The 26,867-nt window shown below is 42.3% G+C and overlaps 1 protein-coding gene across 2 annotated transcripts in view; it reads right to left on the bottom strand.

Moving 5' to 3' along the window:
* The window catches only part of cpne4a (copine IVa), a 53,039-nt gene that overhangs the window by 16,744 nt on the left and 9,428 nt on the right, over nt 1-26,867 (bottom strand). For both annotated transcript variants that reach the window (XR_012599350.1, XM_074683315.1), the window contains exons 3-9: nt 20,706-20,885; nt 20,328-20,399; nt 17,947-18,021; nt 16,448-16,531; nt 16,123-16,212; nt 13,720-13,818; nt 5,522-5,608 (exon numbers count right to left, since the gene is read on the bottom strand). Coding sequence is in view for 1 of the 2 variants with exons in the window: in XM_074683315.1 (XP_074539416.1) it covers nt 5,522-5,608; nt 13,720-13,818; nt 16,123-16,212; nt 16,448-16,531; nt 17,947-18,021; nt 20,328-20,399; nt 20,706-20,885 (687 nt within the window). In the remaining variant the exon portion in view is untranslated. The remainder of the gene's footprint in view (nt 1-5,521; nt 5,609-13,719; nt 13,819-16,122; nt 16,213-16,447; nt 16,532-17,946; nt 18,022-20,327; nt 20,400-20,705; nt 20,886-26,867) is intronic.

Genomic DNA, 26,867 nt, shown 5'->3' with positions numbered 1-26,867 from the left:
GCCAAATGACATCTTCAAATCACCACAACAATCAGACCTGAGAAACATTTCTACCAGGTGTATTAATTTTTTTAAAGTTTGACCACAGCCCATCTGGAATGACTGGGGAGATGGATTTTTTGACCTATACTGCGGCCAGCCACCAGGGGGAGCGGTTTTTGTGGCGACCTCACTTCGAGCCAAGCAAGATGACATCCATTTTTTTTTTACAGTCTATGATTTGGACCAATTAAATTAATTAGTGTTACAGTTAGTGTTACTATCTGATATGCAGCTTTAGTGAGACACAAAGAAGAAATTACAACTTTCACGATGTATTTAACAGCTTCACCAACCACCACCTCCGTTTTTGTTGTTTATGTTAGAGGAACATTAGCAAAACTCCTCCACAGTCACCATGTTTGTTTAAGAGTTTGTTGTTGTCATAAACTTTTGACTCTGGGCTGCTCCCCCTGGTGGATGTACTGGTCAACTGCAATACTAACATAACAGACGCATGGAAGTATGAAAGGACGGAGGCAAGGACAAATAGGCCTTAAGTCTGTCGCTGAGAGAGCAATAAAGAAATGAAAGGAGACTTTATTTAGCTGAAGGTTTCACACCTACTCAGGTGTTAAAGGTCAATGATCGGCAAGGAGACTCTTCACACTCTTAATCAACACTCACAGCGTCTGTCCTCAGAGCCGTTTCTCTCCCCTCGTGTGTTGGAGTTCAATCAAGGAGCTCTCAGCTCAGCAGGAAAAAAAACGAGCGCCTGGCAGTGATCTAATTCTCCTCAAAACCACATCAAACTCAGTCTTGAGAAACATTTCTACGAGGTGTATTCATTTTTTTTAAGTTTGACCACAGCCCATCTGGAATGACTGGGGAGATGTTTTTTTTTTACCTATAATGCAGCCAGCCACCAGGGGGAGCAGTTTTTGTGGAGACCTCACTTTAAGGCGAGCAAGAGGACGTCCATTTTTTCAGTCTATTATTTGGATGGGTACAGAGACCAAACTAAAGGGTTGGTTTCAAAAAAAGAGTCCAAAGATTTGACGTTGTCAGAATCAGAGTCCTGTGAGCTGTTAAAAACAGTTTCAGGTGATCTGAAGATTCAGCCGTTTTTCGATGTTTTGACCCTGTTACCTAAAGACAGAGTCATTCATCCTGAACTTAACTGATTCTTGATCGATCAATCACAGTTTCCCCAGTCTATGGTGAGTCTGAGTGTTAACAGGAAGTCCTACAGAGGCTTTTCTCTGTCCTCCTTCAGCAGTTTGAAACACAAACTGGTTTTCATCTGAAAAACGTCTCTTCAGTTTGATGAAATTAAAACATCATGATGCAGAATAGAGAAAAAAAACACATACACAACAGGAACTTAAACTGAAATTAAGGAAATCTAGATTATTGAGAGGATCATGAATGTGTTTTTCACTGTGCAGGTGTTGTCTGACTCTGAATCTGAAGCCAGGAGGAGGTAAGCGGTGCTGCGGGAGCGATAACTGGATGCTTCAGTCGAGGCTCTTTGTTTCTCCCTGTCTGTGAGTGTGGCCGGGCTGCTGTGACAGAATGAGGTTTATTGTTATCTGAGAATGAGTTATCTGATGTAAGGAGGACGGAGCAGAGGATGGATGCAACATGCTAACCTGTGAACCTGCTCTCATTCTGTCAGCTCTTCATAAAGCTCTCCTCCTGCTTCTCACTCCTCATTTGTCAAGTGTAAATGACCTCCCAGCCGTCACAGCCGCTCACTCATCTATCCTCCAGTTTCTACGCTTCCCCCGTCACTCTCCTGCTCGCCAGCGGCTGCTAACTGCTTTAGAGTCGGGAGCTCTTCGTATGTCGAGTGCCATCAGACTAAATGTTATCTGGCTTTCGCTCGGCGGAGGGATTCCCCAGACTGCGTCGCTTAGCATCTGAGCACCGTTCAGCTTTGTCTGGCAGGAAATGTCAGGTTCATCAGGCTGCTCAGCGACACATAATTGGTTTCTGTAACAGTCTGCCAGCCACCGACAGCCTGCAAAACAAGAGGAGCTCGGAAAGCTGCTTCAAATCTCCTGGAAATGAAGTTTTAATGGCCTAAAGGGCCAGCTGTAAACCAGGCAGGGAGCGACCGATGAGACGCTGTGGAAGACGGACAGGAATCCAATTTTCTCCTCCAGATTAACAAGCTCCGTCACATTACAGACTGATGGAGTCCTAATGAGCCTCCAGATGCAATAAATCATAATTTAATAACACAACATGCTAATCCTGTTGTCTGTCAGTTATTTCAGCTCAGTGACAGCGCGCAGAGGAGCCGAGAAACGTCTAACAGGAAGTGATAAATGTGTCCAGATCTCATTTTTGAGACAGTCAGGCTCACACTAAAGTTTGACACTTGTGTTTGGAGATGTCTGAATGTTTGAAGGATGCAGCTGAAATATATAAACACATCTGTGGAGTGTGACTGCTCAGCTGTCACTAAAGGGAAGAAATTACAGAGGAGGGAATCAGTTTCTTGAAAATAAAAACATAAAGGGCTAGTCCCAATTTTACCCCTTAGCCTTTGGTTTTTTAAGTAAAGTGGTGTCCCTTAAAACCAAGGAGTATGACAAATTTCCCATGATATCAATCATTTTTTATCAGATATCTAATCTTTTGTTACACCACGTAAAAATTAGCCATGTTTAAAGTGAAAAAATGGCTTGTTTGAACGATCTGGCTAACACCGCTATAGCAACAGCTAGCTAAAACAGCTACACTGATGTCAAACCAGGGTGACAAACTCACAGCAAACAGACTAGAACAGATTAGATTAGACAGATAAGCTACATTCAGGAGCTACATAAGCTATGATAAGCTAACATTACAGTATTCAGAAGCTACATGATATAGCTTCTGAATACTGTAACGTTAGCTTAACATTTCAGCTTTCAAAGCTTGACTGTCTCATCACCCATGGAATGCAGTACGACAAATTTCCCAACTTTTTGTTACACCATGTAAATATTAGCCATGTTTGAATTGTTGGTTGTGTTTTGAAATCGCTTGTTTTAACGATCTGGCTAGCACAGCTATCGCAACAGCTGGCTAATAACAGCTACACTGATGTCAAACCAGGGTGACAAACTCACGGCAAACAGACTGATTAGATTAGACAGATAAGCTGCATTCAGGAGCTACGTTAGCTAACGTGATAAGCTAACGTTACAGTAATCAGAAGCTACATGATAAAGCTTATAAATACAGTAACGTCAACATTAGCTTTTCAAAGCTGAACTGTCTCATCACCCATGTAATGCATTGCAACAAATTTCTCATGATTTCCATATTTATTTATTTTTTTATCACATATCCAGTCTTTTGTTTCACCATGTAAATATTAGCCATGTTTGAATTGTTGGTTGTATTTTGAAATCACTCTTTATAAGTATCCAGCTAACGCTGCTATAGCAACAACTAGCTACAGCTACACCAATGTCAGAGCAGGGAGACAAACTCATAGCAAACAAACATTAGCTGCATGAGCCACAATAAGCTAACGTTACAGTATTCAGTAGCTACATAATAAAGCTTCTAACTACTGTGACGTTAGCTTAACGTTAGCTTTTTATAGTTTAACTGTCTCATCTCTTATGTAATCCAGAACATGGTAGTTAAGCCTGATCCTGTTTGCGTTTCCACAGCACACTGTGCCCTCTTGTGGTAGGTGGTGTGTAAGTCGGATGCAGAAAGCCACAGCTTTTAAACAATAGCGTGACGCCGTAGCAGCGCGACACAGTTTACCCCGCTGATAAATCCAACGAAGAAGAAAAACGTGACACAGTAAACAAAGAGCACAGATGGAAGACATCCAGCGTTTCATCCTCTCTGTGATTGGCATGTAGCTCTTTGATACAAAGAACAATCAAACTTTGTGCTGCCAGGAGAAATGCAGCCCTGTAAGCCCATGGCAGCTAAGCGGTCAACGGTCTGCAGTGTTGTAGCTCCACCTTCCAGGGGCGGATTGGTTCAGTCTGGCACCCATATGGAAGGGTCCCAAAAAGTGGGACGGCTCATCTCGGTTATTTGGGGATCTGTCCCGGGATAAGTCAGTGGAAACACCACAAAATGCACGCCGTATTGAGATCAACCAAACCGGTCTGCTTGGTGGAAATGCAGCTTTATATTAGAGTGTTAGCAGGAGGTTGCTTCATGCTAACTCCAGTCTGTGGGGTCAGAGAGCAGTTTGCTTAGCTGCCATGGTCTTACAGGGTTAGGGTTAGGAAACTCAGTGTCAGAGTTTGAGCAGCACGTGTTCAGGCAATCAGAGCTTTTTTAGAGCCCAGAGGGAGCACTGCAGCAGAAGAGCATCATGGGAATGGAAGAACGAAGTGAAAGGGGAAAGAGTGATGATTGGGATTGGCCCTAAATCTGTCCTTAGGTCTCGAAGTGTTGATCAGTGAAGTGTCGGCTACTTAGACTGTATAAAACATGGACGTAGCATCCGTGACGTCACCCGTCTGTTTTTGAAACCCCGAAATGAAGCCAAACCGCGGATGTAGCCGTTAGCTCTACTTATTGTGTTATGGACACGTCTCAGAGCACCAGGCTGTGAGTAGAGCTAACTATAGCTGGCTACTAAACTACGGTACAAACTGACAAAGTTTGTTTGTTGTCACGTTTCAAAGCGTAGCTCTACCTTACTGTAGGTAAATACCTTACCTCGTAGATCTGGTAAAAAGTTGTCTTGATCAAAGAAAAGTAAAGTTAAAAAGACGCTCTGATCTCATTTCCAAAACAAACATACGCCTTGTTCAGAGCACAGACTGTACAAAACATGGACGAAGCCTCCGCGACGTCACTCGTCTGTTCCTGAAACCATGAAATGAAGCCAATCTGCAGACACAGCCACATTCGCTATGACATCGGCTGTGAGTCTTTCTTCTAGCAGCTACAGGGGACCAGGTGGTCACGTGACCTGAGCTGTGTCTCTGATTGGATAATCAAACGATCCTAAAAACTTCTAAACCGCAGAGATAGAACAAAAAAATAACTCACCCTACAGTGTGTGTGGATAGTGAAATCAGCGTTTTTGACTCAAACTGTTTTTTTAACCAGGCTGTAAATATGTTTTTAATGCCATAAAAGTCTGTTTTTATAGCTGGGTGTGTGCGTGACTTCTGGTCTTGACAAACAGCGACTTTTAGCTCTGCATAGGCTTCATTTTTACAGACCGGTTGTTGCCCCTTGATCTGAACAATCGCGCAGCGCTCAGGCTGGACGGTCAATGATGCAACCCTAGGAACAGGAAGTGTTTGAGATACTCATGGTGTGTCCAGCTAGCCATCGATGCTAAATCAGCGTCAGAGCTAATCACTGAGACTAATGTTTGTTTGCACATTTCACAGGATGAACATAGAGCTAAGTATCATCTGCATATCGATGAATGTCAGAGCCGTGAACCTGGAGCTTACTTAGATTTATTTTAATAACACTGCTAAGTATAAACTCTCGTAAAAGCTCATCTGGGGCGACAGAAAGCAATGTTAGCTTGTTTTTGTGCCTTTCTCACCTTGCACTGGTTCAGGATGACAATCCCAGAGTTCTTGTAGTTTTTCTTCTTTACTCTGTATTTAGGATTCATGCATGGCCACTGCACCTATAAACAAACAAAAACAAACAGTCAACATAGTATTTTCAAGTCAAACGCCAACAAATAACATAGAGACAATAAGCTAATGAACTGTGTTTAGCTAACTCGCACTATAACATTTTTTTTTTAATTTATTTTTTATTTTATGTGAACAGACTCTTAATATTTTCTTGAGATAATCTGTTAAATCCAGAGCTCCTGTTTTCTGTTGCACTCTGTCTCGCGCTCATACATTTGATCTGTGTTTAAATACTACCACTGCTAATTATCCCCCACTGTGTGTGAGTGTGTGTGTGTCTGTGTGATTACATAACATTACAGCGTTGACAGCAGCTCATTATCCGACCTAACAAAAGCGTCTGAAGGCTTTGTGTGCTTTTTTGTTTCTCCTGAGAAGATGCTTGTGACTGCTCTGATGATACAAACAACCCGCAGCAGCAGCTGCATCCAATCACCTGCTCAGGGAATCCCACAATAAACGGCTATAAGATAATCGCTTTGTCCTGTGCAGATATGTTGGAGTGTGAGGTGAAAACTCATTTACAAAGGTATCACATAAAGACCCTAACTGAGTTTCATCTCCACACAGAGCTCACTTTTCACCGTGACGGCATCCTCAGAGGCAAGACGCTCCTCAGAGGTTACAGAAAGAGCTTAACTGACAGAGAGATGAGCTGAATCACAGTCAGCTGAGCCGTGACAGAAAACAGGCCCCAGTCTGAGGCTGTAAGACCTGCAGACGTAACTCAGGTCTGAAAACACCTCACTGAAAAAAAAAAAAAAAACTGTACACACTGTAAACTCACTGTAAACGCACAAAAACAGTCAGAAAACACACTATACATTTACAGTAAACTCACTGTAAAAACACAAAAAACTCAGTGCAGACACAGTTATTTCCATGTTTATATACTGTACACCAGTAGCGATTGCTCTAAGACTGCAAAGGAAGCTCAGCTTCCCCTAAAATGTCCCCAAAAAGTGGTGATATGTTCTGCTGTGTGAACATTTCATTGACAAAATCTGAGCTAGAATTCCTTCATCTTTAGTTCAGAATCAGCTCCTATCACAGGTAACTGGCTCCACCTCCTTCTCAGTCATCCCCGCAGCGTCTCAGCACTTTACCACAGTCGGACGCTGAGCGTCTTCTGACTTCAGCTGGGGAGGGGAGAGTGGGTTGTTCCACTGTGGAAACTGGACGGTCATTGGATAAACGCTGGGCTTTGTTCCGCCCATCGGACGCTCAGCATCTCTGGGGGTCTATGAGGCAGTGGGCTGGCCTGGACGCTGGGCTTCTGCATGATGATTGGATGATCTGTCTGAGGCCGAATCCCTTTTTGATTGACAGTGAAATGAGCCGGTCAGCGATCTTGAAGTATAACCCTCCACCGGAGCATCTTCTCAGTTGTTCTGGACTGATTCAGAGGCTTTATCGATCCCCAGCGAGTTTACCTTTCTTAAAAACGACGAGCGTTGAGAGAAAACTGGTAAAATCGCTGGAAAAAATGCGACAGATCATTTTCTTAAAAAGGAACGGAGGGTAGAATTTATGTTTAAATAAATAAACAAATTTATGATGTAGGCCGGAAAAAAATGAGCTTCCCCTCCTTGACTGACCAGCAGCCGCTATTGCTGTACACCCTTGTAAAAACACTATTAACACGCTGCAGATACACTGCTAACACACTGTAAGACAGTTTTAACACATCGTACACCAATTGCAGAAAACACTCTGAACTCAGTGCAAACACCTGGTCAACTCACTGTTAATTAATGTTAACACCCTGCAAACACACCGCAAATGAGAGGTACACAAACTGTAAACTCACTGTAAACACACTGTTAACATACTGTGAGCAAGCTGTAGATGTAAATAGTAAAAATAAAAAAGTACGGTAAGGTAATGCAGGATTAAGGAGTCACACGTCCAGCTGTGACCAGCTGACTGGCTGATGTTCGAATCATTATTCCCTATCCCCTCAACCAATCACAGCTCAGGTATAGGGATAAGGCGGCGTATATAAACACATTACTTAGACCCATCCCTGCTACTCCCATACTACCCTCACTTTGCTGCTTACACAAAGCATCAAACTCAACCCCCTCCTTTTGATTCTCCATGTTTGTATCCTATTAGGTCTGTATGTATGTATTTACCCATGCTGGGGGATTTGTAATGCAGTCCCTGGAAAGCCTAAGCAGGCTGCCTGGCAAACCCAGGGAGTGCTCTGAAAAGAGGAGCTTAACGCCAACTTAAGCTGTATTTGCATCTGGTAATAAATGGTTCAAATCTATGACGAGAGCGCTCCTGACTGAGCTCACTGTAAATTCACTGTAAACTCATTGTGCAACCACTTAAAATTCACTGTATACACACTGGAAATTCATTGAAAGCACTCTCCAAACACATGGTCTAATGTACACTTATCATTAACACACTGTTAACAGTTAATTCACTGTAAATGCACTGTACACTCACTATAAACACACTGTTAATGCACTATAAAATAACTGTACACTTTCTGTTGACTCAATATAAACACCTGTAAGCACAAACTCACTGTAAATTGACTGTAAACCCCAAGTACACGCACTGTAAACTAAATGTAAACTTACTGTAAACTCAGTTTTGACTCTGTTAACACACTGTAACATACCTCAAACTAAATCAAAACTTACTGTAGCACACTGAACACATCTACACACTTTTAAAACACTGTACAAACAACTGTTAAATCAAATTCAAAACACTGCAAATGTCTGTGAACTCATTTAAAAGATGTTAACAAACTGTAAACTCACTATGAACTCACTGCAAACACAAACACAATGTGAACTCACTGCAAACTTATTGCAAACACATTTACAAACTGTGAACTCACTGTGAACTCACTGTAAACACATTTACAAACTGTGAACTCACTGTGAAGATACTGCAAACACATTTACAAAGTGAAAATTCACTACAAACACATTTACAATCTGTAAACTCACTGTGAACATACTGCAAACACATTTAAAAACTTTGAACTCACCCTGAACTCACTGTAAACACATTCACAACCTGTAAACTCACTGTGAACCCACTTCAAACACATTTAGTAACCGTTAACTCACTGTGAACTCACTGCAAGCCCATTTACAAACTGAAAATTCACTGTGAAAACATTCACACAGTGTAAGCATACTGTAAACACATTACAAGCCCATTTCCAAACTGTAAACTCACTTTAAACTCACGTCAAACACATTTACAAACTGTAAACTCACTGTGAAGATACTGCAATGATATTTAGAATCCATAAATTCACTGCAAACACTTTTACAAACTGTAAACCCACTGAGAAGTCACTGCAAACACATTTAAAAACTGTAAATTCACTGTGAACTCACTGCAATTACACTTACAAACTGTAAACTCACAGAGAACTCACTGCAAACACATTTACACACTGTAAACTCACTGTGAACTCGCTGCAAACGTATTTACAAACCGTAAATTTACTGTGGACAGATTAACAAACCGTAAACTCACTGTGAACATACTGCAAACACATTTACAAAGTGTAATTTCACTGCAAACACATTTACAAACTGTAAATTCACTGTGGATACATTTACAAACTGTAAACTCACTGAGAAGTCACTGCAAACACATTTACACACTGTAAACTCACTGTGAAGTCACTGCAAGCCCATTTACAATCTGTGAACTCACTGTGAACACACTGCAAACACATCTACCATGTTTACACACTGACCAAACTGTAAACACACTGCTAATGTTATGTTATTACTCTCGAAGCTGCTGTGAACACACACTGACAATTTCATAGCAGCACCTTCACTGACAGATTTTTAATAAAGGAGGCTTTCAGTGTGATTCAAGGTTTTGATAAAGGACACTCCCCCCATCCTCCCTCATTTCCTCCCTCCCTTCCTCCCTCCCTACTGTCTGAGCTCAGTACAGGGAACAGAGACGAGGATGGAGGACAAGTCAGCAGGTCAACACAGGGTGAGGAGACACGAGACCAGTAATTGAGAAGCTCCCTGAGTCTGTTTGTCCAGGGTTACACACACACACACACACACACACACACACACACACACACACACACACACACACACACACACACACACAGCATGAGGAGTGTGAGAGGAGAACACGAAGAGGTGAGGGCACCAATTCCTTCCTGCCCTTCAAAATAAAAGCCCTTTGACTCGTCCCAGCCTGTCTCATTTGCTGAGGAGGTGGCGAGTCTGCAGGTGGACGGGTTAATGAAGATGGCGGTGAGGTTTGATCACTGGGGGAATATTCAGCATCTCGTCATGGTTAATGAGACAGCTGAGCCAGCAGCCTCTCAGTGTTGGAGCGCAGAGCCTTGTGTTGTCGTCTTTGGGGAGTTTCAGGGGAAAAACACACTTCCTGAGCGTTAAACTGATGAATAAAGAGCATTGCTTTAATTAGCGACTGTCTCTTTTCCATCCAACAGCTCTTCTACCTCAACAGTGGCGTCTTCATTATCCAGCACCTGGGGTAATTACACCGTCTGTCTAAACAAACCCTCCAGCTCTCCTGGCCTAAGGTGTATCTTTTAAAGGGCCATTACGCTGCTAATTGGCACTTTTCAAGCAGCCTGGAGCTGCAGGACTAGACCCCTCTGCCTCAGCCTGTTGGGGTCAGAACCTGCTGCTAACTCATTTGTAGCTTCTGCAGCGACGCAGCTGGAGTCGAGCTAAACCCGGTCAAATGGTCCAGGCTCAGAGCTTCACTGAGCCACTGAGCTGCTGCAGGAGACCAGAGCTGTTAGCCACCAACAGTTTCCTCTCCTGGAGAGACGAAGACAGAAACCCTGAAACAAAAACCAACACAGCTCCACAACCAGAGCCAACCAAAGCCAGTTACCTCGACAGAGGAGGGAACAAATAACCATCCAAGACCAGCTCAGAGGGTCAGAGAGTCATTTCTTTATCAGGAGTACCGTGAGAAAGTAGAAAAGAGCATCTCTAAGCAGCAGAGGGTCAGAAAGTATGAGTTAGAGACCTCAGATACAGGGACATGTCTTAGACCTCAGAGAGGCAGGGACATATTTAAGACCTCAGAATCAGGGATGGGTTTTTTGCTTCAAAGACAGAGACTTGTTTTAGACCTCAGAGACAGAAATATGTTTTTCGACGTCAGGGATGAGGACAAGTTTTAGACCACAAAGACCAGGACACATCAATGACCTTAGGGACAGGGACATGTTTTGTACCTCAGAGACAGGGACACGTTCTAAAACTCAAAACAGGGACACGTTTTAGACCTCAGAGACAGAAATTAGTTTCAGATCTCAGGAACGATGACAAGTTTTGTACCTCAAAACGGGGACATGTTTTACACCTTAGAGACACGGACATGTTTGAGACCTCAGGGGCAGGGACAAATTTTGGACCTCAGAGAAAGGGACTTGTTTAAGACATCAGAAACGAGGACAAGTTTTGGACTTCAACTTCAACTTAATTTTATTTATATGGCACTTTTAATGCAATTGTGCCACACAAAGTGCCTCACAGAGGATAAAAACAAAAAAACAAAACAAAAACAGAACCCACAAAACCACATAGACAGGGACATGTTTGAAACCTCAGGGAAAAGGACAAATTTTGGACCTTTGAGACATTGACTCATTTAAGACCTCAGGGACAGGGACACGTTTTAGACCTCAGAAACAGGCACATGTGTAGACCTCAGGGACACGTTTTAGACCTCGAAACAGGCACATGGGTAGACCTCAGGGACACGTTTTAGACCTCAGAAACAGGCACATGTGTAGACCTCAGGGACACGTTTTAGACCTCGAAACAGGCACATGGGTAGACCTCAGGGACACGTTTTAGACCTCGAAACAGGCACATGGGTAGACCTCAGGGACACGTTTTAGACCTCAGAAACAGGCACATGTGTAGACCTAAGGGACAAGTACACATTTTATACCACAGAGGCAGGACAACATTAAAGACCTCGGACACAGGGACACATTTAAGACCTCAGGGACAGGGACAAGTTTTGGACCTGAGAGACAGGGACATGTTTTAGACCTCAGAGACAGAGACATTTTTTGGACCTCAGAAACAAGTACAGGTTTTGTACCTAAAAGACATTGGCATGTCTTGGACCTCAATAACAGGGACAGGTTTTAGACCTCAGAGACATGGACCTTGTTTTAGACTTCAGGGATGAGGACATATTTTGGACCTCAGAGAAAAGGACACATTTTAGACCAGGGACAGGATCAAGAGTTAGACCTTAGACAGGGACACGTTTTAGACCCCACAACAGGGAATTGTTTAAGACCTCAAAGACAGGGACATTTTTTTGGACCTCACAGACAGGGACAAGTTTTAGACCTCAGAGATAATGACATGAATTGAAACTTAGAGACAGGGACATGTTTCAAATCTTAGACAAAGGGACATGCTTTAGACCTCAGAGACGAGGACATTGTTATGGAGCCCAGAGACAGGGAACTCCTTTAGACTTTGGAGAGAATGACATGTTTTGAAACTCAGAGACAGTGACATCCTTTAATTCTCAGATAAAGTGACATGCTTCAGACCTCAGAGACAGGGACATGATTAGACCTCAGAGACAGGGACATGTTTAGACCTCAGAGACAGGGACATGTTTAGACCTCAGAGACAGGGACATGTTTAGACCTCAGAGACAGGGACATGTTTAGACCTCAGAGACAGGAAATTGTTAAAGACTTCAGGGACGCAGCCATTTTTCAGACCTCTGGTGAAACCTCAGAGGTTTATCTCAGTCAGAGCAGCTCACAGGAGACAGAGGCCTGTTTTGTGTTTTCACAGTGAGGTTGAGTGTGAAATTGTTGTTTGGGTTTTTTCAGCGGCAGCCCGGGGTCCTCTGATCAGGATTGTTAGTTTCTCGGCCTCAGGCTCAGAACAAAAGGACTCTCTGCTTCAGAGGTTTCAGCTCCTGGCTTTGCTCTGTGATGTTTCAACAGGAGCTCAGTCACATTCGCTTAGACTCAGATTAGGTTTTGTTTCTTCTGTTTGTTTGCTGGTTTTAGTTTTCTCCTCCTTCCTTTGTCTCGTCTGTATCCCTCTGTGTTTCTTTCTTTCTCATTTGAAACATTTTGTGATGTTGTGTTTTAAGAGGTTTCTAAAACATGGTTGAGTTTCTTTGGTAACTTTGACCACTGGTCTTAAAATGCATTTTCCCCCAATCTTAATTGGTTTCATTTACAGAAACTTGAACCTTAAACCTTTAACCTCAAACATTTAAGCTTAAACCTTTTACCCTTAACCTTTAACCTTTAACTTTTAACCTTAAACCTAAAACCTCAAGGCTTAAGCTTTTAATATTTAACCTTTAACCTTTAGTTTTAAGTCTTTGACCTCTAAACGTTAGCCTTTAACCTCAAGCCTCTGACCTTAAATCTGTAACCTTTAACCTTTAAGTTTTATTCTTAAACCTAAAACCTCAAGCCTTTAACTTTGAATATTTAACTTTTAACCTTCAGTTTTAAGTCTTTGACCTCTAAACATAAACCTTTAACCTCAAGCCTCTGACCTTAAATAGTAACCTTTAATCTTAAACCTAAAACCTCAAGCCTTTAACAATGAATATTTAACCTTTAACCTTTAGTTACAAGTTTTTGACCTCTGAAATGTAACTTTTAACCTTAAGCCTTTGGCCTTAAACCCTTAACCTTTAACCCTAAACCCTTAACCAAAAACCTCAAGCCTTTAACCTTAAACAATTAACCCTTAACCCTTGACCCTTAACCTCAAGTGTTTCACCTTATACTTTAACCTCAAGCCTTTGACCTTGTACCCTTAAATTGTCACCATTAACCCTAAACCTAAAACCTTAAGCCTTTAACCTTAAACATTAAACATTTAACCCTTAACCTCAAGTGTTTGACCTTTGACCTTTAAACTGATCAGATTTTATTTAAAAAAAGTTCCTGCTTCATCAGATTTTAAATATTTATCAGTGACAGACTTCATGATAAGGACTGAAACATTTAGGACTCACTGCAAGATCCTCTATACACACTCTCACACACTCTCTCCCTCACGAACACACACACTCTAACAAACACACACACCTGTCTTCCATCGATGGCTCCTCTCATTTCCTTGAATGTGGCCTCGAACTCTCCGATGTAGTCATGTTTCCCGTTGGAGTCCCAGTCCCACACGGTGCACTGAGGGAACACACACACACACACACACACACACACACACACACACACACACACACACACACCTGAGTGTAAACATCAAAGAACAGGTGAATTAAAAAAACCAAACATCTGCTCTTCAGTCTTCTGGTCTTCTGTCCACACCACCAGTCCTCCACTGTGCCCGTTGGATCCAGAAGACTCATGAGTCACACAGGACCCATTGGATCCAGAGGACCTGTCACATAGGGAGGACCCGGTGATGCTTCCAGGACCATTTGACAGAGTTCATGAAAAATAGATCGGTGAGAAGAACACTGACAGTCCCAGAGCCACCGAGGGAGACCATCAGCTCATGAATTTACAGATCACACACACACACACACACACACACACACACACACACACACACACACACACACACACACACACACACACACACACACGCACACACACACACGAAACCATCCTCCTGCTCCAGCTCTCATTCCCAGCCCACTGATCATGGTTTTATATATATTCATTCAGTGAGCAAGTGGGCCATTTCTAGTGTGTGTGTGTGTGTGTGTGTGTGTGTGTGTGTGTGTGTGTGTGTGTGTGTGTGTGTGTGTGTGTGTGTGTGTGTGTGTGTGTGTGTGTGTGTGTGTGTGTGTAGCATGTTGTAGAAAAGAGAAATCTCTTGGTTTCTGGCTGGTGAAGAATGTTTTCACTCTCCATATTTTTCCATAAAATCTTGAATTCACTTTGAAATTCTCTGTTTTTATGTCGCCTACAGGGGGCGCTACAACCATTTATTTAGAGTCAGAGTGAAACAAATCCACAGATTCCTCTAAAACCTTTCTGTCAAACACTATTAAGGTTTAATTCCTGATCAGTGTCCTCTTCTGAGACTGAGATTCAGCGTCTGATGAGATTATAATCTGTCTGTATAATGCAGGGGTGTTCAACCTGCGGCTCTGGAGCCTTATGTGGCTCTTTGACTCCTTTGCAGTGGCTCCTTATAGCTTTAAAAACATTGTTAAAATAAAGGGCTTTTAATATTTTAATGATAACGACACAGACACTAAGTAAAATCATAATATAAAATTTGGACTAAAAAAAGCTTTAATTATTTTTTTAAATTTTTTTTGTAGTTTTTTTTTTTTTTTTTCAATTTTTTTGACATTTTTGCAAATTAAGAAAAAGAATTCCACATTTTTTAAAGATTTTGCAAATATTTGGATTTTTTATATAAATCCCTATTTTTTTGCAATTTTGGAAATGAAGCAAAATTTTGAAATTGCATTATTTAGGGTTTTTTTTTTTTTGCAAATTTATATTTCATCAATTTCTTTGAAATTTTTTAAAATCATTTTTTATTTGCAAAATTTTTATCTTTTTTTTTCAATTTCCAAATTTTGCAAAATTTATAAAAGCTATGATACTACAATTTTTTTTCTTAAATTTGCAAATTTATTAAATAATAAATTTAATAAATTAATTAATAAAAATAAAAAACTAAGAAATCACACATACAAATTTACAAACACAAAAACTTTTCGTTTAGATAATAATTCACCTGATCATACACTTTTTTTGTCTTAATGTGAAGATAAAGTACATTTTGCGGCTCCTGAATGGCTTTTATCCAGGTGAGCTGAGGCAAAACGGCTCTTTGGAAAGTAAAGGTTGCAGACCCCTGGTCTAATGTTTGCTGAACAGGAAGGAGCTGAAGCAGTGAAGGTTCAAACTCTCCCTCCTCTTCCTCACTCTCGCAGACAGAGTGAGGTCTATAGAGAGAGGAGCTGTGTTAATGTACCTGAGAGGAAACACAGGGGGAGATTTAATGAGCTGTCACACTCACAGCTTCATTCACTCCACGCTCAGAGAAACCGTTTCCACCAATTAGCAGCTCTGAGCTTTCCACAGACCGGCTGCAGGAACCAAAACTTTGAGTCCGATTCACTCAAGGACCCTGTAGATTTTTCAGCAACCCATCCAGACATCCAGAAACAAATGAACACACTCACAAAGATACACACAACAAGTTTATGCTCCGTGAACAACGCTAGGGGGAGAATGATGTCTGGACAGGAGGTCGATGACCCCTCACTCCTCTCTGCTGGAGGTCAACGACCCTCACAGCTCTGAAATGTTTTAACTCTGAGCTGTGTTTCTACTCAGCCAGCTGTGGTCGTGTTCCTGCTGAACATCAGACTCTCTGGACTCCTGAAGAGCCTTCAGTTTGCCCTGCAGCAGCCAATCAGACGTCCACATTTAGCCTGGAGCCACTATGTTCATTGACTGACACCAGAGACTCTCTACGTGTGTGTGTGAGTGTGTGTGTACCTGCAGCTTGCGTTCGTGGTCTCCGCTGCAGAGTGAGTTGAGAGAAACTTTGAAGGTTTTCCACACCGGGTTCAGGTTATTCATGACGGTCTGAAACAGAAACACACACACACACACCTGTGTTCAAACATCTGCACACACCTGGAGTCTGCAGTGATCCAAGAAACAAAGATGAACGTGCTAACATTTAACTTTTGACTGCTCCTTTCTACGAATCCTTTAGCTAAAAGCAAAACTAAAAAGACTCCTAACCCTGACCTCTTAACCTCTAGACCAGCTGCAGAGTGTGTGTATCAGTGTGTGTGTATAGTGTGTGTAGTCATACCTCAGTCCTGTAGACCAGCTGCAGTGTGGCGTCATCATTCAGCCTGTAGATCTCCAGAAACGGATCAGACTTACTGAAGAAGTCCTGAAAACACAGAGGCTAACAGGTTAGCAATGACACAAACACCGAGGCTAACAGGTTAGCAATGACACAAGCACTGAGGCTAACAGGTTAACATGGACACAAACACTGAGGCTAACAGCTAAGCATAGACAAAAACAAAGAGACTAACAGGTTAGCATTGACACAAACACAGAGGCTAAAAGGTTAGCATAGACACACAAACACATGGCCTAAACAGTTAGCATGGACACAAACACAGTGGCTAACAGATTAGCGTAGGCAAAAACACAAAGGCTAGAAGATTAGCAAAGGCACAAAAACAGAGGCTAACAGGTGAGCATAGACACACACTGAGGCTAACATGTTAACAGAGACACACAAACACAGAAGCTAAGAGGTTAGCATACACACAAACACAGAGGCTAACTGGTTTGCATATACAGAAACAGAGATCCTAACACAGAGATGCTAACAGGTTAGCATGGACAAAAACACACAGGCTATCAGGTAAGCATACAAAAACACAAAGGCTAACAGCTTAGTGTAGACGAAAACACATAGACTAACAGGCTAGCATAGTCATACACAAACACACACACACACACACACACACACACACACACACACACACACACACACACACACACACACACACACAGGCTCACTGGATAGAACACAGATGCTAACAGGTTAGCATAGATAAAAACAGAGGCTATCAGGTTAGCATAAACATGAACACAGAGGCTAACAGGTTAGCATAGACACAAACATGGTATTGTGTTTTTGAGTTTTGTTGTGTCATGTTGATTTTTAGTTGTGATGTTGCATTATTGTGTCATTGTGTTGTTGAGATGTTGTTTTGTTTTGTGTTGATGTGCCATGAAAGTGTTGTTTTGTGTTGTTTTGTTGTGTTGTTGTCATGTCATTGCGTTGCTGTGTTTATGATTAGTTGTGTTGATTCCTTGTCGTGTTGTGTTTTTTGTAATTGTGTCTTTGTACTGATGTGTCATTGTGCCATTGTGTCAACGTGTGTTTTGTAGTCGTTGTGTTGTTTGTGTCAGGGTGCTGCTATATAACCACCTTCAGTTAACACATAAAAATGAAACAGGCTGGAGTTCATGTGTGAAGAGGAGGAGAGACGGTTGGTATCTAGTTCCTCATGTTCCCGTCTATGTTTTCTGGTTTGAATGTTTAGAGTTTATTTCTTGCGTCTGGGTGAAGTTTTCATCTCTGCTCAGAAACTTCCAGAAGTTTAAACTCAGAATCATCTTTGACTCCAAGAAGAGACGCAGCAGACGCTCTGACAGCAGCCGTCAGATTAACAATCCAAACCAGTGAGCTCAACCAGGGGAAGGTGTGTGTGTGCTGACATCTGGAGGATCATTCTAAGAAATCTCATCTGTAAGAAACACACACACACACACACTCACACACACCTTGTCATCCAGTTTCCTGGCACTGAAGGAGAGCTCGATGTAGTCGTCGTTTCCTGTCAGCTCCTCCGCCGTGATCTGAAACACACCAGAATTTACCAAAGCAGAATGGCACACACACACACACACACACACACACACACACACACACACACACACACACACACACACACACACACACACACACACACACACGCATCAAATTTGCCTGTTATTAATAAAAGATCAGATTTAATAACCATGGAAATCTTCAGATTATCATCGGATTCTAAACAAAGACACGCCTTCAGGAGTTCGAGCTAACGCTGCTCCACAGACTGAATATGAATAAATTCTAATTATCCCCCTGAAAACACACACTGAAACAAACTAAAACACACTGTAACACACTGAGACAAACACTGAAACACACTGAGACAAACTGACACACTGAAAATACAGAAACTCACCTGAAAAACAGCTAAAACACACTTGTGAAACACTGAAACACACCTGAAACATACTGAAACAAACTGAAACACACACTGAAATTATCTGAAACACACTTGAAACATACTAAAACACATCTCGAGGTGGAACTGATAGAGAGCAAACACAGAAACAACCTGAGGGAGAGAGACGGAACAAAAGAGATGCCATAAAATAAATAAATAAATAAATAAATAAATAAATAAATAAATAAATAAAACAAATGAATGGGGAGGGGGAAAAAAAACAGAATAACTCATATAACTGATAGGAAAGCCACAAAAATGAATGGGTAGAAGAAAGAAAGAAAGAAAGAAAGAAAGAAAGAAAGAAAGAAAGAAAGAAAGAAAGAAAGAAAGAAAGAAAGAAAGAAAGAAAGGAGCGAGAGACAAAAAGTCCTAGAAAATAAAAGCTCATTCTCAAACTTCCTGTACCAAAACCCTTTCAAAATAAACTACATGAACTGTGTCAATGAGAACAGAGGGAGAGAAACGACAGAGGAGGATTTACTGGCCGAGAGTTTGAGGATAAAAAAAAAAAGTAATCTTAAACATAGAGGATTCTGCTGGTCTGGATCAGATCCTGGTGGTCTGGATCAGAGCATCCGAGTTCTGATGGGAAAATCACCGAACCAATCAAAATCCTACTTCCTGTCTAATGGAGAGTTTAACGCTTAAAGGATTTAAAACCTGGGGACAGAAAAAGTTCATCCTAAGAAGGAAACAGCAGGAGACTGAAGGAGGATTCGCAGGGAAGGACACAAGGGGGCATCACAAGGAAGGACACGAGGGGGGTTCACAAGAGGGGCATAAAGAGGAAACACAAAAAAGTGAACAAGGAAGTATCCAAAGAAGGAACAAAAGGAGTCATCACAAGAGAGGATACAAGGAGGCATAACAAGAAAGGACACAAGTAGGGATTAAAAGGGGGCATCCTAAATGGTAACACAAGGAGACATGACAAATAAAAATATGAGGAGGCATCAAAGGAAATACAGAAGTAAGCATCACAACGAGGCATCAAAAGGAAGACTACAAGGAGGGATAACAAGGAAGGACAAAAAAGACATCACAAGGAGGTGTCCCAAGAAGGGGAAAAAATGGCAACACAAGAAAGTAAACAAGAAGGTATCTCAAGGAAGAACACAAGGAGACAACACAAAGAAGGACACAAAGAGGCATCACAAGAAGGACACAAGAAGGTGTCACAAGAGGGGCATAAAGAGGTAACACAAGGAAGTTAACAAGGAGGGATCAAAAGGAAGAACAAAAGGAGCTATCATAAGAGAAGACACCAGGAAACATAACAAGGAGGCATCACAAATAAGGACACAAGTAGGGATTAAAAGGAGGCCTCCCTAGCATCACAACAAGGCATCAAAAGGAAGACCACAAGGAGACATAAGAAGGAAGGACACAAGGAGACATCATAAGGAGGTGTCCAAGAAAGGGAAATAAAATGGCAACACAAGAAAGTGAACAAGAAGGTATCAAAAGGAAGGACACAAGGAGACATCACAAGGAGGGTATCATAAGGAAGAAAACTAGGAGGCATCACAACGAAGGACACAAAGGGCGTAACAAAAGGGACATAAAGAGGCAACACAAGAAAGTAAACAACAAGGTATCAAAAGGAAAAACAATAGGAGTCATCACAAAAGAGGACACAAGGAGGCATGACAAGAAAGGACACAAGAAGATATCAAAAAAGGGGCATCCTAAGTGAAAACACAAGGAGACATCACAAGGAGGTGTCCCAAGTAGGGAAAGGAAATGGCAACACAAGAAAGTGAACAAGGAGATATTAAAAGGAAGGACACAAAGAGGCATCACCAGGAAGAAAACTGGGAAAACGGACAGGCAGACAGGAAGTAGCTTACACAGACAGGAAGTAACCAAGACATGAGTTCATCTCACCGTGATGATGGCCTTTCCCACCGTCCCACCTGGTCTCAGGAGAGCTTTGGACAGTTTCCTCTGATGGACAATCTGTACACACACACACACACACACACACACACACACACACAAAGTATACAGATTTTTTTTTTGTTTTATTATTATTATTATTATTATTATTATTATTATTATTATTATTATTATTATTATTTTATTTTTTATTTTTTTAATTGTTTTATTATTATTATTATTATTATTATTATTATTATTATTAGTTGTTGTTTTATTATAATTATTATTATTATTATTATTATTATTATTATTATTATTATGTGTTTGTGTGTGACCTGTTTCAGCCTCACTGAGTGTAAACAGGTGAGCAGGTGTGTGTCTCACCTGTCCCAGCGTGCACTCCACTGAGCCCAGGAAGTCGGCCGTCTTCAGCCCGTTGTGGCTGCTGTTGATGTCGTAGAGCTCGAAGCGCAGACGCTGCACCTCTTCAAAATAAAAGTCCAGATTAAAAACCTTTGAGTAGGAGGGGTTCACACAGCTCCGGATCACCTCGGTCCGATCCACCTGGACACACACACACACAAACACACAGGAAATGAAATATATCTCAGTAACTTTTAGAAAAGACCTAAGAATGAAGAAAACAGACTGAATGTTAAAGACAGAATAACATGTCTCTGACTCTTTGCTTGTTTTGTTTTTCTTTTCCACTGTTACAGTTTGAGCTTAGTAAACACAGATAAAACTGTGACATCTTCATCTTCGTCATCCTGCCCTCCTCTGGGCCTCGGGGACTCTGTCCTCCTGTCACAGCACTGAGCATCTGACCTTCTGTCCCTCCAGAGTCCAGTTTCTGATGTTGATGTGATCCTGTCTTCCTGACCCTCCCATCCTTTTCCTAAGGGACTCTTTTTTCCCTTCTCTCTTTGATCAGCAGCTTTCCTCTGGTCCTTTTCCCAGTGGGTCTGGTTTCAGCGGTCCTGATCCTGAGTTTGTCCTCCAGCTGTTGTTTCTCTCTTCGTCTGTTGTCTCTCCTCCTCTCGTGGAGCATCAGATCGTCTGTTGCTTGTTTTTGGACAGCTCTGAGGAGGAGGTGAGAGGATCCACGGCGAGGTGTGAAACTCATTAAAATGTTAAAGTGTTAAAGTGACCTTTACGCAGACCTCAGCCCGCTCACAGATGATCAGAGTCTGGAGAGACTTTAGACCAGCTGTGGTTCAGTCTGTTCTCTGAGTTTCACTTCTTCAGACTTTAAGACGGTTTAAACAGATTCAAACTGGTTTTATCTGAGGCCTGGACCCACATGTATATGGATGTATTTTTTGACTGGATATCTTTATCCTAGCAAAAAAAAAAAATCTCTGTCCACACCACAGAAATATCTCTGTCCATAAGAAGAGGCAAAACTGAAAACAATTGCCTCTAAAGCCTGCAATGCCACTCCTGGGCGATAAGTGGCAGGTTAGCTAAATGTGAAAACCATAGAAGAAGCGAGAGAACACCACTAAATAAGGCTCTAGTTCTCATCGTGTCTCTTCATCCTGGCAGACTACCTGCGTTTGTTTATATCCGGCATGCCGCGCGTGTGGACTGATACACTAAGCGGCGAGCGCCTCGTAGCCAGCTGTGGCTCTGCAGCGGTGGTAGCGCCGTTTTACGACACAATGAGAACTAGAGCCTTATTTAGCGGTGTTTTTGTGTGAAAGTAACTCACTGAAAATTCTCTAAATAAAGTGTGAATGCAGACCAAAATCAGATTTTTTCGGTGGGAGTCCGTTTATTTGTGTTTTTGGTCAAGTAAAATAAGGCCCCCTCTGAGTGCAGAGGAAACCTGCAGAGGAGCAGGGAGGGGGTGTTTGGTGCGAGCGCTCTGGGCTTCTGCTGCACAAAAACACTGCTGTAGGGGTAATTTCTGCCCTAAACCTTGTGATAGGACCCAACTTGTTCCATCCCAGAGTATCACTTAAATACATTGCAGGATGCACGGCAACAGAGCAAGGCATGGACTGACTTACAGTCAACGTCATCAAGATTATGGGTGTGCATTTTGACAACGGAAGCGGTGATTAGCTCCATTAATCAGTTGAGTTATGGCCCTTCCGGTTTGGATAAATGAAGCCGATGCAGAAGTGATAAAAGTTGCTGTTCATTGAGAATCCACTTGAGGCGAGCAGCAGAAAGAGCGACGCTGTTTTAAAGAGGCACATGCAGCTGTAAGTGTTTACAAACAGCAAACTGGTCTATCTCTTTGTAGTTTAAAGTTGACAACAATCAAACTTTGAAAACTGTTTGTAGTTCAGTGTCCAGAAGGTGAGCAGACTATCTTTTTTGTGTTCCTCACAGCCTACGTTCTATGTCAGGGATGGAGCCAGGATTTTAGGTTCGGGTGGCCCAAACTTATTTTGGCTGGGCTTTGAATTTTAAAAGTTAGTGGATCACTGATTAAATTTATTAAATTTATAAAAATGACCAATACACCACTGTTACCATTTGTGGTTTCAAAGCAAATTTGGTTGCCTTTTGTGTGTTTATTATAGGGTGAAAGAGCGGGGACTCCAACTGCAGTTAAATAAAAGAAAAAAAAATTCAGTCTTTCCCAAAACCATTCCCTAGTCTTACCTATATAACCCATTTTTCCAGTAGGCTAAAATGACGGCCAAACTTTGCTTATTTTACAAAGACAGGCCATCAAACACTAATAAAACGAACGAGAAGTGACAAAAAAAAATCCAAAATGCTTCTTTTAAATACATGAAAAGATAATAATAAAATAAATGAAAAAAATTTAAGAGGAGTTTTGGGTGGGCCTGTTAAAAAGTGGGTGGGCCTGGGACCCCTGGGCCCACCCTTAACGCCGCCCCTGGAACAGAGTGTTGATCAACCATCTGATCTGAAGCTGCTCGTTTTAACCAGCAAACAGCTAAATATACTCAGAGACAGGAAGTAGGACAACAAAACCAGGTCTGACCAGATACACACACACACACACACACACACACACACACACACACACAAACACACACACACAGATTGAGGTTGGCCTAGATAGGTTCATGTTTATAGAAATGTGTTGAAATTCAGTGTCTTAGATCAGGGTCAGATTAACATGAGTAGCTTTTAATGCTAATAATTCTAACCATGCTAAATTTGCTTATAATGCTAACAATGCTAATCCTTCACGGTAATGTGTGGCTGATATTTAAACACGGGAACAGGAATGTGTGTGTCTGGGTTTACAGACAATATCTAAAGCGGTCAGTGGTTGGAAAATGATCCAATCAGAAATCAGCTGATCGTCTTTTAACCGTCAGAGATCAAAAAGAAAAGAACAATCAGCTGATTTCTGAGCTGCTGCAGAAAAACAAGAGCTGCAACAAAGACGTCAATAATCTGATCAATAATTAAAACATAACGATGATTGTTGCTCAGAGCTCCGTCCAGATATGGTTTGAGGCTGTCTGAATCAAACCCACTGTCTGTCTGTCTGTTTTTCTGTCTGCCTGTCTGTCTGTCTGCCTGTCTGACTGTCTGACTGTCTGTCAGTGGAGCCTCGGTCACACAGTCTGCTCTCAGGTAAACATGCGTGGGCAGCAGCGTCTCCTCGGAGCCGTTTGTCATGAAGAGGAAAACTCCGTTTGATGAACTGAAGCAGCGGCGGATAATAAGGAGCTGATTTAGGTCTAATCGCAGCATCTCTGCTCCTTCATGGAGTCAGAGGAGGTCAACTGAGGAAAAACCACTGAACCGACGAGCTGACAGCTCATTAACTCACAAATCAAAGAGATCCAGCTTCTGGTCCACACCAAACCTCCTGATCAGATCCTCAGACCCTGACCACCAAAAACTGAGAGGAGGAGACACACTGGTGTCAAAGAGAGAAGTGGAGGAGTACAGGGAGATAACACTTGAGTCAAAAAGAGGAGGAAGTGGAGAAGAAAAAGGTTGAAAAACTGGGGAGAAGAAGGAGAAGAAGTAGGAGGATGAGGTGGAGAATGAGGAAGAGGAGATAACACTGGAGTCAAAGAGAAAGGAGAAGAAGGAGAAGGACAAAAGGAAATAAACACTAAAGTAAAAGAGAGGAGGTGGGGGAGAAGAAAAGGGAAAAAAACGCTTGGGAGAAGGAGGGGGAGGAGAAGAAGGAGAAGGTGAAGGAAGATGAAGAGGAGGAGAAGAAGTAGGAGGATGAGGATGAAGAAGGAACAGAAGGAGGAGGAGGAAGAGGAGGAGGTAACATTAGAGTCAAAGAGAAGAGGAGGAGGAGAAAAGGAAAGAAACACTGAAGTCAATGAGAGGAGGTGGTGCAGAAGAAAAGGGAAAAACGTTTAGGAGAAGGAGGGGGAGGAGGGGGAGGAGAAGAAGGAGAAGGTAGAGGAGGGGGAAGGGGAGGAAGAGGTAGAGAAGGAGAAGGAGGAGGTAGCATTAGAGTTGATGAGAAGAGAAGAGAAGAGAAGAGAAGAGAAGAGAAGAGAAGAGAAGAGAAGAGAAGAGAAGAAACACCGGAGCCAGAGGGAGGAGAAGGAGGAGGAGGATGAAGGGGAAAAGGAGGAGGAGGACAAAACGGAAGAAACACTGGAGTTAGAGAGAAGAGGAGGAGGAGAAAAAGGAGGAAGAGGAGAATAAGGAGGCGAAATAGAAAGGAACATGAGTTAAAGAGAGGGAGGAAAATAAGGAAAAAAGAGGAGAGGAGAGAGGAGGAGAGGGGGAAGAAAGAGAAGGAGGAGAAGCAGAAGGAGGATACGATGGAGGAGGAGAAAGAGAATGAGGTGAAGAAAGGAAAAGGGGCTGGAGTCAAAGAGAAGAGGAAAAGGAGAAGGAGGAGGGAGAGGAGGGAGAGGAGGGAGAGGAGGGAGAGGAGGGAGAGGAGGAGAATAAGAAGGAGGAGAATGTGGAGGAGGAGGACAAAAGGAAAAAAACTCGAGCTCATGAGAAGAGGAGGAGGAAGGGGAGGAGAAAGGAGAAGGAGGAGGTGGAGGAGGAGAATAAGAAGGAGGATAAGAAAGAGGAGGAGAAAGAAAAGGAGGAGATGAAGGAGAAAAAATAGGAGGAGGAGAAGACAACAAGAGTGAGGAGAAAGAGAATGAGGAGAGGAAAGGAAAAAGACTGGAGTCAAAGAGAAGAGGAAAAGAAGAAGGGAAGGAGGAGGAGGAGGAGGAGGAGAAAGAGGAGGAGGAGGATAAAAGGAAAAAAACTGTAGTCCAAGAGAAGAGGAGGATGAAGGGGAGGAGAGAGGAGAAGGAGGAGGTGGAGGAGGAGAATAAGAAGGAGGATAAGAAAGAGGAGGAGAAAGAAAAGGAGGAGATGAAGGAGAAAAAATAGGAGGAGGAGAAGGACAACAAGAGTGAGGAGAAAGAGAATGAGGAGAGGAAAGGAAAAAGACTGGAGTCAAAGAGAAGAGGAAAAGAAGAAGGGAAGGAGGATGAGGAGGAGGAGGAGAAAGAGGAGGAGGAGGATAAAAGGAAAAAAACTGTAGTCCAAGAGAAGAGGGGGAGGAAGGGGAAACGAGAAGAGAGAGGAGGAGGAGGAGGAGAGAGAGGAGAAGGAGGAGGTGGAGGAGGAGAATAAGAAGGAGGATAAGAACGAGGAGGAGAAAGAAAAGGAGGAGATGAAGGAGGAGAAATAGTAGGAGGAGGACAAAACTGGAGTCAAAGAGAAGAGGAGGAGGAGGAGGACACTGGATTCAAAGAGTGGGGGAGTAGGAGAAGAAGGAGGAAGAGAAGGGAAGGGAAGAAACACTTGAGTCAAAGAGAAAAGAGGGAGGAGGTGGAGGGGAGGAAAAGGAGGAGAAGGAAGAAGATGAGGAGAAAGAGGAGAAAAAGGATGAACACTGGAGGTAAGAGAGGAGAAGCAAAAGATGGAGGAGGGGGAGACAGACGACAGAGGAGGAGGAGGAGTCAGAGAAGAAGGAGAAGGAGGAGAAGGAGGAGAAGGCTTAGTGTGTGTGTGTTTGTGTTTGTGTTTGTGTGTGTGTGTGTGTGTGTGTGTGTGTGTGTGTGTGTGTATTATCATTATTTGTTATCTATGTGTATTTTATGTCTCTGCGTTGTGGGCGGGGCCTGAGACTCTCGTGCTGTAGAAAGTGAACGTCTGTTTTCAGCTCCTCAGTGTTTCTGGGCGTGCTCAGTGTTTACTGCCCACACGGTGAGATCAGGATGAAGCCCTGCAGCACGCGCAGACGTTTGTTTGGAGCACACTCTGTGTTTATGGTTCGCTCCTCCCTGTCTGAGGAGGAAAACAAAACCAGGAGCCAGCAGAGAGTCACATCAACGCCTCCTTCATCATCTGTCGCCTCCAAAACAAACCACAGACAACTCCAACGGGCAGAAAGCAGTGATTCTTTTTGTTTTGTTTTTGTTTGTTTGTTTTTGAAGGGGCTAGTGAGGATGAGCTCTGAATTAAAGTACACCTCAAAAAAATAAAGAAAATAATGAGAGAAAAGAGGGAAGGTAAAAGCAAAAAACGTAAAAAGGGTAAAATAAAAACAAGCCAAGACAAAAAAAAAAAAAAAGAGGAAAGAAAAATGAAAAGACATGAAACACAAATAAAGGA

Source organism: Halichoeres trimaculatus, unplaced genomic scaffold (assembly GCF_033239565.1).
Source record: "Halichoeres trimaculatus isolate MK-OKI-2021-1 unplaced genomic scaffold, fHalTri1.1 fHalTri1_scaffold_12, whole genome shotgun sequence".
NCBI lineage: Eukaryota > Metazoa > Chordata > Actinopteri > Labriformes > Labridae > Halichoeres > Halichoeres trimaculatus.
This window is presented reverse-complemented; position numbering and strand designations above follow the sequence as displayed.